This window comes from Scomber scombrus, chromosome 4 (genome assembly GCF_963691925.1).
Source record: "Scomber scombrus chromosome 4, fScoSco1.1, whole genome shotgun sequence".
NCBI classification, from domain to species: Eukaryota; Metazoa; Chordata; class Actinopteri; order Scombriformes; family Scombridae; genus Scomber; species Scomber scombrus.
In genome coordinates this window covers 29,006,912-29,019,839 of record NC_084973.1, presented here as the reverse complement: position 1 = coordinate 29,019,839, position 12,928 = coordinate 29,006,912, and the positions used below count along the sequence as shown (strand labels likewise).

At 35.2% G+C, this 12,928-nt stretch overlaps 1 protein-coding gene across 1 annotated transcript in view; it reads left to right on the top strand.

Moving 5' to 3' along the window:
• ppil2 (peptidylprolyl isomerase (cyclophilin)-like 2) overlaps positions 1–8,414 on the top strand; it is a 43,561-nt gene extending 35,147 nt beyond the window's left edge. The window contains 4 exon segments of the mRNA XM_062417451.1: positions 3,716–3,788; positions 5,023–5,085; positions 5,209–5,354; positions 8,014–8,414. Of these exon segments, the coding sequence (XP_062273435.1) occupies positions 3,716–3,788; positions 5,023–5,085; positions 5,209–5,354; positions 8,014–8,116 (385 nt within the window). The 3' untranslated portion in view covers positions 8,117–8,414.
• The last annotated feature ends 4,514 nt before the right edge of the window (positions 8,415–12,928 follow it).

Genomic DNA, 12,928 nt, shown 5'->3' with positions numbered 1-12,928 from the left:
TTTACGTGATATCTGCTTCGAAAAATTGCTCAACTATTTAGGCGTCTTCCAGAAAGAAGCGTGAGATAACTGTTCTTGAGAGCAAAGGGGTTTTTTTTGCGATCCTTGGCATTAAAACAGTTTTTGGGAACATTGCTCTGTACTTGAGTCTTGATACCGTAAAGTCAGTGAGTCATCGCGTGTGGGTTAGCTCTGCTTTTCATCTGAACATGTGGAAGCATAGCTCACGTGGCCCCCGAGAAGCAACCCCACTGCCATCTATTGGGTACACTATTTGTGTGTATTTATCACTGCGTGTATTTATCACTGTGTGTATGTGTGTGTGTGTGTCTGTCTTTTGTCACTACACACGGCCCCCACAGGAGCAGCTGGATAAAGAGTTTGCAGTTTAAAGAGGAAAGTGAGAGCAACTTCTTTTTTTAAAGTGCTCTGCACCAGGGGGAGTCACAAACAGATCGCCTCTCGGCCCTTAGCGTTTGACAGACTATATATCATCAGCGGTTGTTTTCTCCGCTGTGTTTACACCATGAGGCCAATGTACTTATAACAAAGACAATTTTTTTTTTTTTTTTTTATAGTGGTGACCAATGTTCAAAAGTTGCCTGAGGAATATAATGAGATCTGCACAACTCCCACAGCCAGCAAGATGATACACTATATTGAATGAAAAAAAAACCATTACATGTAGGCGTACTATTACACGGCTTTGCTGAATACTTGGTTTTGATCATTTGATGAAATCTTTTTTCATTTCTAACAATATAACTGCTTGAAATGTGAGCGTTTTGTTGATTTCTAAGCTGACGATATGACCGAAAACTTAAATCTGCTTGACTGTTCTATAAGCAGCTAGACTCCATCTTATAATTATAGCTTTAAACTATAACTAGTGTAAAATTATTGTCTTTTTTTCTTGTATATGCATAATAAGTTCATAATTATATATAGCAGGCCCCCTCTGTTTTGCACGATAGTCATAATTCAAGGTGTCAAGGCTAATTTTGTAATAATCTGCCCACTGTAAATTTCATATAGGCCTGGATGATAAAATGATAGTTTAGATAGATGATCTAAATGATAGATGAGTCTTTATCAATAGCAATACAAAAATTATGTTATAAATGGTTCAATTCAATCCACCATGAAAGCACGTAACGAATACGCAGAGTTCGGCTATATCATGAACAACCCCCCCAAGTGTTCTCCCTCCCTCCCTCCCTCTCTCATTAACTAGCTATCTTATCCCTCGATAATGGAGCGTGCTACGAGTGACACTCTGACAAACAGTGACTCTTTTAACAAGCGTGTGGTTCAGTTGCACCATTGACATGTGACACAACAATAGAAACAGCTTGGGGTGAGAAAACGAGTGCAGACAATGAGGAAATTGATGGTTAACAAAGGACAGTTCAGCTCACCAGTGTGGCAACTTTTCAGTGACAAATAAGGGTTGTTTTTTTTTACCAAAAGTGAGACTGAATGCTCCTGAAAATGTCAAATGGTGTAACCACAAAAGAATGATAGAGAATGATGAGAATATTTTATCCACCTACAGTGTGGTTAAAAATATTTCCTGATCTCCATGGTTACCAGATTAAATGTAATATTTAGAACAATTGTATTCCATTACCTTTATTTAATATAAAAAGTTATAATGTAAGATCATGCCAAACTAGTTGATATGGTGTTTTATTGACAATTTACTGTTTTTAAGCAAGTTGAATTATTTGGTACAAAGTTTTTATGGTTACACCACTTAGACATTTTTGCCATAATCCTCTAATATATTCTCTCAAAATGCATTAAAAGCAGAACAAAAAAAGAATGTGTGCAAGTTGCATTTTAACCCCTTTAAATTTGACTAAACTACATGGACACACAAAAACATTGACCCATATAAATAAAGTGGTTATGTTTAAAATCAGGTGGTTAAATTCAACTTTTTTTTCTCCTGGTCTTTAATAAAATGATCCGTAATTATGGATATCGACTGAAATGAAATAATTTATCTTGTATCTTTTTTGTGGATTTTTTGAAATGACAAACTGTACACTTGTTTTCTTGTTTTTTCTAATATTTAATGATCACTCAGGCGATGATTAGACCAGTAATAGCAAAGCAAACAACAACAAATCCCATGAAGCTGCCTCTTTTTCTACTGAGAACAGGTCACAAATGTACAATTTCATTTTTTGAAAAGGCTCATCTGGAAATTGTAGCTATTAAGCAAAACGACACTCAAACAGAATGAAATGGTGCCTTTATTGGGGTTTATTTTTCTCTAGTGCATTAATACACATGTAGTTCTTTTACTGAGTATCTCCAGCAGCAGGATGCTGTATGTGGGATTGTCTAAAAATAAACTAAAGTGGCCGTGTTCATAGTAATGATGGAACATGTCAGCCAGAGTAATGCTGTGGCTCACTGATGTGTTTTTAGTCAACAGTAGAGCTCTGTGGCGCAGAGAAATAAGATACATCACTGGCTGCACTTCTTTAACCAGTCAAATACATGCAAATGCACATGGGGGTCGACGTCATTTTAGGTGTCCATGTGGTTTAGTCAAATTTAAAGGGGTTAAAATGTGAAAATAAACGTATGAATAACTTGCACACATTCTTTTTTTGTAGACCCAGCATCAAATTTCTGCTTTTAATCCATTTTGAGAGAATATATTAGAGGATTATGGTAAAAAATATCTAAGTGGTGTAACCATAAAAACTTTGTACCAAATAATTCAACTTGCTTAAAAACACTAAATTCTCAATAAAACACCATATCAACTAGTTTGGCATGATCTTACATTATAACTTTTATATTAAATAAAGGTAATGGAATACAATTGTTCTTAATATTACATTTAATCTGGTAACCATGGAGATCAGGAAACATTTACATTGTTTTAAATGAAGTCATTATTAGTATAAGTCCACTTAAATACACTGTAGGTGGATAAAATATTTAATATTTATCATTCTTTTGTGGTTACACCATTTGACATTTTAAGGAGCATTCAGTCTTACTTTTGGTAAAAAATGGTGCAAATGTCATTTCAAATGATATAAAACCAACAAAAATACGAAATGTACATTTTAACAAACCTGATGCTGCTTTTAAGACCATTTTTTAAGATATTTTTTAATTGCTCATCTTGCCAACCCTTATTTGTCACTGACCCACATATCAGGTAGAATATCTGCATCTAGTTATCTTACCAGTAATGAAAGAAGAAGTAAGAGACGAATAGAGAATAAAACGTTATTCATATTACATATTTACTACAAAAAGATGTAATACAAAGTGACTTTCCATAGTTGTCAAATTCTGCCCCAAACAAGAATCAACTGTTCAGCGTCCTGACATCTAAACTTCACGGATAGTATTTCATCATCTCACGTGTACTTGTAGCATGACACCAGCATGTTTTCTGACTCAGTACTTTTGTCAGTATGAACAGAAAGTACATTCTGCACAGTCCAGCGGGCCCGTAAATGAGAGAGATTTGGTGTCTGGCTCAAGAACACTTCATCAGGGTTTTGTTACAGGGGGTTTGAATTGAATTGATTTAAACTTGTCACTTTTTTGAATGGTTGAATGGTTATAAAAATGGCTGAATTGGTAATGAATCCATTCCAAATTCAAAGTCTTCTCATTATTTTTTGCTTCGCTGCACTTGTGCCTTAAACTTCAATGTTTCTATTTTCTTTTTTTGAAGAGTTGTTGGTGGATTTGAAGCGCTGACGGCGATGGAGAATGTGGAGAGCGATCCTAAAACAGACAAACCCAAAGTAAGAATTAATGATGTTTACAGTCTGGTGTGCCTTAAACATAATTAAATTTGACTTACAAACCATTTATTTAGTTCTGAGGAAGGAGAAAACATAGCTTTTATTCATCATAGTAGTATTCATTTTTTTGTAGTAATCTTGAGGCATGAGAGAGTGTATGCAGTGAAATCTAATTATGAGGATTTTTCTTCAAATCATGTTTAATTTTACAATCTATAAATGTAGCCGACACTCCTGTCCCGGTGTGCAAATCGCTTTCAGTTCCTAGATCACCAACATTAAAAGCAGCTGTGGGGTACAAGACTCAGCCACAGTGCCATGACAGTATTTTCACCCGTACATGGATCATGTAAAGGTCAGGCGCTGAGACAAGAATGAAGCAGGGCCACCGAGAAAGGAGCTGGAAATGTCAGGGAAGGGCTACACCCAGTCTGTACAAAGCAGAAGTGTTCAATCTATCATTTTAAATTACTAACAAGCAGTAAGGAAACTTATTTTAAAAAAGCAGCTAGTTTTTATTGATGCTAAAATCTAAATGTCCTTACAAAAAAACTTGCAGTTGCAGTTCTCAAGATGTTTGTCACACATAATATTTGCACCATTTTTTCCAAAAGTAAGACTGAATGCTCCTGAAAATGTCAAATGGTGTAACCACAAAAGAATGATAAATATTAAATATTTTATCCACCTACAGTGTATTTAAGTGGACTTATATGGATAATTACTTCATTAAATGGTTCCTGATCTCCATGGTTACCAGATTAAATGTAATATTTAGAACAATTTTATTCCATTACCTTTATTTAATATAAAAGTTATAATGTAAGATCATGCCAAACTAGTTGATATGGTGTTTTATGAGAATTTAGCATTAAGTTAAATTATTTGGTACAAGGTTTTTATGGTTACACCACTTAGACATTTTTACCATAATCCTCTAATATATTCTCTCAAAATGGATTAAAAGCAGAAATTTGATGTTGGGTCCACAAAAAAAGAAAGTGTGCAAGTTATTCATACGTTTATTTTCATATTTTAACCCCTTTAAATTTGGCTAGACAACACAAAACATATAATTGACCCGTATATGAAAGCAGAACTTAACATTTTAGATACTTTATCACTTAAAAATCATGTAATAGTGACCAGCATACACCAGAAATATTTACTTTTTCTTTAAGTGAGCCAAATGCTTTTTTTTTAACTGTATTTTGTGTGTTTGACTCTTTGACAGTCGGAGATCAAGCTCATAAGTACGACTGTGTTTGTGGACCCGTACGAAGAGGCTGATGCTCAGGTTTGTCTATTTGCTTGTTTGCAACATGTCAACACTGTAGTAACGATTATCACGCTTTGCCTCTTTATCCTCTGATCTCGTTGCATGTTTTGGGGAGGATTGACATGATTTGTGTGTTTTCAGATTGCAGCAGAGCGAGAAAAAGAGCTGCAGAAGAAGCAGGAGGAGGAGATGCAGTTTGACAGCGCCGCCCTGAAGAAAGCGAAGGAGGAGAAGGCGCCAAAGACCTTTAAACAAGGTGTGGGGAAATACATCAACCCCACCACGGCGTAAGTACACACACACACACACACACACACACATGCATAGTGATTTAGTGCTTACTGCCATCATCCATAAGAATCCCTGCAGCGTTTATAAAAGCTGCATATACACAAATCATAAATTAAATAATGTTTTTTTTCCCACTTTCCAGACAGAATTTGGATTAAAACGTCACACAAACTGTATTAACATGTGTTTTTTAGAGTCTCTACAGCAATGAATGGATCATAAAACATGATAACATAGCAGCGCAGAATGAATTGAGGTATAATGTGAAAAATTGACAATTACTGAGAAGATTACCCCCTGGGAATAATTCAGGTTTATTACCCAGACCGTATTTTTATTGCATTTAAGCATATTGTGTTTTGTGATATTACAACACATTTTATTTGAGTTCAAGTTTTAGATCTGTGCTGCAACACTTGTTTTAGCGGCTCTGGCACGATATATAACAGCTTAGATCTTTATGTTTGAAGACTAAACCTCAAAATAATCCAATAAACCAGATAACGAGATAAAAGAAAACATGGGATTCTTGTCCTTTTGCAAAGTTAAATGCTATATTTTTATGGTAGTTTGTTCTGTGTTATTTTCTACAATGCTCAGGTGTGTCCAACTTCAATTAAGAGCTTAATTGTGGTTGAATGTTTTAGTAGTATAATAAAAAAAAAATAAGGCTATTACATCTGAAACACTTTCCACAATATTACCTTGTAGCATCTGTGGCAATGCTGAAATTACAGTCATTATTCAAAATGAAGGAGCATCAGCTGCACTAAAAATGCTCTGCTTCATGCTGGTGTTGATTAAGGTGTTTATTAAGACATAATTAAACTAATGTTTTTACCTTTCTTTGATATTTTATTGTCAGAATTTACCCATTTTATCCTGCTCCTGTCATCACGTCAGTTTCACTTATATAGTTTTATGCAGAGTTCCCAAATAACAGTGTGATTATGTTCCCAGACAGTTAAATGTAAAATGACAGGTGGGGTGTTTATTCATTTATGGGCTTTTTAGGGTTTCAGGTTTAATTTGTTTTTTTACGGATTTACAGGGGAATAAAAAAAAGGGAAGGACATAAGAGAGGTTTATCTGAAAAGAACATTATGTTGTGAAATGCCAAAAAACATCTTTCTGTGACATGAATTGATTAAATATTAGTGGTAAGGTCAAAGTTCAGTCTGTATAATTACATTATACCTTTGATTCTGGGCTTAATTTGCCACTTCAGAGGATTTTCTTAAAACTTTGTTACTCTACATCTCCTAACTGAAGACCCAACTCTTCAGCTCTAAACAGCTTTTAGACACTTTTTTAGCTCATTGTTTCATTTTTTCAGCTGCCATATGATTGCTGTCAGTAGTTTTCCGCAAGCCAGCTCAAACAATATAAGTGTAGCTTCCTGCTCAGCACCAAACAGCAGAGAGCCAACGTAAACAAGAAATATAAAGAAAGTTTAAGTTTTGACAAGTTCTTTTTTAAACCGATTTTAATGGATAGTTTAGGATAAATTTCCAAAACGGCCGCCATGTTCATCCAGTTCCAAAGTGTAGAGAAGGTGATATTAATGTTTTATTATATTAGCATTTTGTAATTGTCACTTAAGTGTGTGATGCAATAATTTGTTGTTTATATCAATCATTAAGTTTTTATTATTTCTTCCTATTTGAACACTGTGAAGTTGGAAACTGGCTGTTTAGAATAGTTAAACCTGACTTATAAAAAAGGCTTTTAATAAAGCTTTAAACACTGCTCTGTGTATGAGTGAAAGAAGAACATTTTCTTTTCTTTGACCAGTTTTTCGGACTTGACTTGGGTACCTTAATGCTGCCTGGATTGATTGAACTCATTGATTTTTGTGTGCAAGACCAAATCCTTGAACTACATAAATTTAGTTATGCCGTTGAGAATTGTGTGTTTAGGTTTAGATTGAAGATGGTTTTAAAAGTTCTGTGAAGATAAAAAAAAACAACATTTTGCTTTATTGCTGAGAGTAAGATGAGAAGATTGATCCCACTCATGTTGTTGAGAGTACGATCAATCTTCTCTTCTAACTCAAGAAGAAGGCGAACAAGCATATTTTCCCAAAAGTGTTGAACTATGGCTTTAACTTCACAAAAGCCTTTACTTCATCCAAAAAATCTTTGATCTTAACTTGAACATAAAATATTAAATGTCATAACAAAACCCCGGTATTTCAAGGATTACGTTCCTACGTGCACAAAATATGTTGAACTTGGAACATAAAGGCGCTGTTGAAGATGAAAAAGCTTTGTTGCTTCATCTTCACAAAGCCTGAAACCAACCCACATTTTTAAACTATTCCTTAAACATTTGGGTAAGAAGGTTTGATTCATAAGAACATCCAAAGTGATGCTTTACAGTCAGGTGAGGGAAAGGTTCATGTTGATGTTTCTGTAACCTTGTCGAGCCCCAAAAAGAGAAGCCAAGATTTTGACAGTAAGAAAAGGAAAGTCTGGGACACATTTACAAAGGCATAAATAACTAATTTATAAAGACAATAGAGTTATGAGAGGGAATTCATACAGAAGAGAAAGCCTTAATCTTCAACAAACAAGAGGAAAATATCCTTGGAGGAAAGCAGCAAAACATCATGGACGTCCTCCGTGTGCTGACAGTCTGCTTCTTGTCTTTCAGAAAACGTTCGGCCCCTGAAGCCGAAAGCGAACCGTCTACCAGCGGTGTAGCAGTCAAGAAGGCCAAAGGAAAGACCGGCTTCGGAGACTTCAGCTCCTGGTAGCTCCGACATCTTCAGTTATCACGTTAAAGTTATCTCTCTGTATTTTTACTGGTCAGGATGAGTGTGAGAAAATGTTTAATTTTTCAATTCTTACAATTTTTTGTTGTCTTTATCAAGTCTACATAGTGTTTGTTTCTATTGTGTAAAGCAATGAATTAAAGCTTCTTTTTTTTTTCAAAAGATAGTGTGATTATTTCTTTTTATCCATCCTTCTTGGAGCCAGCTTAAAGATATAGAGACACTTTTAGTGCAATGTAGCATCACATATGAACATATTTTAACTTTTTACGGGGAAACAAAACTCATCAAAGACTGTAAATAAATAAATAAATGGACGTAACCATAGTGACATGGTTTGTGGACTCCTGTTTTGAAGCCTTGAGTTTGCCATTGAGACTGTCGCCATGTTGTATTTGTAGAGCCAGAAGTGATGGGAAGTGATTGTATTTGGAAAAGACAGTAGAGCTGATGCTAGCTACTAGCTCGGTAAGCACAATGCATTTACAGTGATGGTTAACTGTGCTAATGCTAACTTTCACTAGCAAAAAAAGAGGCTTAAAACCATTAAAACAAAATGTAGTTGCTGGAAAAACTGAACATCTGTATCTTTAGAGGGTCTTTTAATACAACCAAATGCTTAATAAGACGTTGTTTAGGCCACCAAAGTTAGAGGTTACAACATGAAGACTTGAAACTAGCGATTGAGACAATAAACTCATCATTAAACCGTTTACTGAGGTAATAAATCAAGTGAGAATTGGGGTAATTTTCTCAAACGTTCATTCATTCAGACTTCTTCTTTTTTGGAGCCAGTGGAGTTTTATTCCGCATCGGCTTCACTTTCCAGACCCGGAGCTTCTCACCTTCTCAGTGTAAGCACTAATTAATCAGATCTTCGTCCAAAACAGCCGAATCAATACTACGCCTAAAAGCATCTGATTGATATCTTTCATCCAACACTGTCTCATTAGTATTTGTGAACATGATTAACTCCCATTAACAGATTGTGATGGCTGTGGTTTTTTTGGATGTCAGGGTTCATTTTCGTGGTAAAGAATGATGACACGCAGCCATTTCAGCGCCTTCTCAGTCGGCTCTTTTGACTCGACTCCCAAACCTTCTTAATGAATGTGCTCGTCACTTTTCCATAATCCTCGACAGAGAGCTTGAGTTATAGATCGAAGTCAAGGTGTTCACATAAAGCATTAAACTTGAGCGTGATCACTTTGTGTACATATTGGTGGTTTGATTATTTAAGGACAAAGAAGGACAGGCTCCTCGTCTCCTCACCTTAAATAAACCTTTGGATGCATTTTCATTGGATAGGGAGTAGTATCTTTACAAATATAAAAATATTCTTTAATGTTTTTAATCTTTCCTCTCATCCAACATCACCAAGTTTAGAAAAATATGATGAAATTGTCTGAAAATGTTTTCAATTATCCAGTTTCAATGTACAACAGAAAGAAATTACACTATTGTTATTACTGATTGTGTCATGCTGTAAGGAGTGTGACATTTTTTAAGATATATTGTCATATCTATAATGAACTAGTATCATTCCTTTTGAGAAAAATTGGTGGTCTGAACTTTTTCATTTTTCTTTTTTGTGCCAGAAGCTAGTTTTAAAAGGTTATCAAATCTGCAAAAGCTGTTTTTTTAATTGTAAAATCAGCAGGCATATCGCTGTAAGAAGTGGGTGTAATTGTCAGATTGTAATATTTGAAAATTTACAAAAATGGGGCGATGCAGCCCTCCTTATTTCTGACATCAGCAGGATTTTAGGACACTAAAAACACCTTTATTCGAAGCATACTGGCCCCTTAATGGGAGCTGTTGTCACATTTTAACTTCAAATCCAGCAGTGCATATCTATGTAACTCTGTACTCTTTGTTTCTTTATTTAATAACTGGCAGGTTTATTAAAAGTGTACGTTTCTGTAGAAGCTGTCATAACATTTATCATATGCTACTTGACAGGTGGAGTTCATACAACTGTGGAAGATTAAAATGCCTAAATAAATGAAATTAATCCAAAAAAATGAAGTGAAATAGGGACAAAACAATGAAAAAACATATGTATTTAGTTTTCAGTTTTATATCTTTGCCATGCCAAACATCTGGACCATCCTACAAGAGTTATAAGATTATTTTACTAAACATGCATCTTCTGATAATAAATATTCAAAAGCATGTGGAAAAAACAACAAAATCCTTAAGGAACTCTTCACAGAAACATCTTATCCCAATAAAAGTAGTTTTTCTCTCTTCTCTCAGCCTTTTCTCCAGGTAACTGCTTAATATATACAGTATGTGTGTGTGTATAAGAACAATTATTTTGCATTTTGTGTTTCTATGAAAAACAACTCTTCACTTTGTTTGTGGCATGGAAAAGTCAAACAGTCACAATGAAAAAACAACAAAAATAAAAGCCAATGATTGTCCTTGTGACATATGTTTAATTTAATTATGGCACAGTAATTACATCCATAAAAAGAAAATACAACATGAATTGAATTCATCTGAAATGTGAGTATTATTTTATGCTACTTGCCAGGTTTTTGTTTATGAACTGTGGATTAAATAAAAAACAATCTAACAAAGTAATTAAGTGAAATACAATTCACAGTGTTGTATTCCTTTGTATGCACAGTAACTGAATGGATAACAAACATTATAAGGAAAATAATTAGCTTTTTGTCTTTAATAACAAAATTGTTTTTCACAGAGATATGACTTCTCCGAGCCACATTTATTCTGCGTTGCATTTAGCTCGGAAGTTGGAAGTCGGAGAAGGGAATGGGAAAAAAATGCATTTTGCTGTATTTATACATAGAAACACTGTATCTAGAAGTTGGACAGTGCTGTGTGTATGACTGATATAATGTAAGACAAACTGCTAATAAACAGGATATTAATACAACTTTCACACTGTTGATGCATGGGGCTACCATCTTGGATTTTGAGGTCGGGGCTGTTGGGGTACGTCCCACTTTCCGAGTCAGAAATCCGACTTCAGGGAGTGTTCCAGTTAAAATTTCCAACTGGGAACCCATTATACAAAATAGCAGCACAGAAAAGAAAGTTAAGAGTTGTAATGCACTATCACAAAAAGCTTGTTCCTCATACTGTTTTTCACTTTTATTTCTTTGTGTGCTTTTTTTTTCCATTAAGGAAATTGAATTTTAAGTCCTTCCACACTGACCCCTTAAGTATCATTAAAAAAAAATAGCTACCATGGGCATGAAGTGCATTTATAAATAACCTGTTCTTGGAAAACTCATGACGTTTTACATGAGAAAAATTTACCAGAAGCACCTAAAATAACATGTTCAGAGCAGCAAATGAGAGTTAAATCAACAAATCCATGATTGAAGGTTGCAAAACAGGCATGAAATAGCTTGAAGCTGTGCAGGATATTTGTCGTGCTGGTGAAACTGGTATTGGTGATAGCACCCTTGTGTCACATAACACATAATTTATTGGATGCTTGGTTATCGCCCTAATGTTGCTCCACTCGAGCCTCATTATTTAGCTGTGCTCTTGGCAGTAGTTGCCAAGCTTTTTGGGCTTTTACCTGAATGAATACACCCTTGAGTGTCCTCAGCGCCCCCACCTCTCTGCCGCAGGGAGATGAAGCTTTGTAAATACAGGAAGGCGGAAAATGAAGTTGGTGCCCTCCAAAAAAAATTGAAGTTCCTGACCTACACGATTATCGTTTTCACACATGGAGAGCTAAAACTGAGCCGCATGCAAGGTTTGGTCGATGAGATGGGGCTTCGTTTCCAAACTGTCCTGTCAGCACAGCGGCGGAGGATGAAATCCAGCAGGCTGTGGGACACTGAAGGCACTAATTGAATGAATAATTGAAGTGTGTGGTTCTTACAAGCATTAGATGGGTGATTTGAGACTGTTGGGGGGAATGACAAGCAGTAACAGTAACTTTAGACAGTACATTGCTCACATAATGCACTCAGTGTTTCAATGAAGAGAGAAGAGATGAAATATTTAGTTACCAGTTTATTAGGTGTCCAGGTACAGTGCAGTGAAATCCAATACAGCACTACTTTAATAAATGTTATCTTTGTGAAGCGTCTTTATGGTTTTAATTAAACTCTGTAGTCATTTTTTAGAGCTGGAACAATTAGTCCACTACTGAACGTACACTTAATGAATAGTTTGGGTAATTTTTCAAGCAAAAATGCCAAAGTTTTGCCAGTTCCAGCTTCTCAAATGTGAATATTTGCACTTTTATGTTGTCTTCTTTGATGATTAACTGACTAAAAGCAATTTGAAGATGCAACCTCGGGCTTTGGGAAATAATAAAAACAAATTTCTGATCATTTATAAACCAAACTATTAAATCAGGGAAATATTTGCCACATAAAAAGGTAATGAAAATAACCATGTGCCTCAAAGCGCTTGGGGGGGGGGGGGGCTCTTTCATACCATCAGCCATCAGACTGCACCACAGCTCCCAGTGCCTCCCACTCCCACTAAAAAAGACTGATGCTGTCGTTACTGTGTATATCCCAGGAGCATTGCACACACGTATATAATATATAGCTAGTGCAATGCTTTTATTTTTCTATGTATCTTGTATCTCTTTTTTATATATTATGTCTGTAGTCTGACAAGAAAGGTGATGATGATGATGATGATGATGAATATCAGGAATTTATGCATATTGCACATTTATATAATTACAGATTATTTTACAAAGAGATTGTTTATTATGAAGTTGTTGTTTTTTTTTTTTAACTATTTTTATCACTTTCTCCATTATGCGGCAACTGTTGTATTAATTTTGAA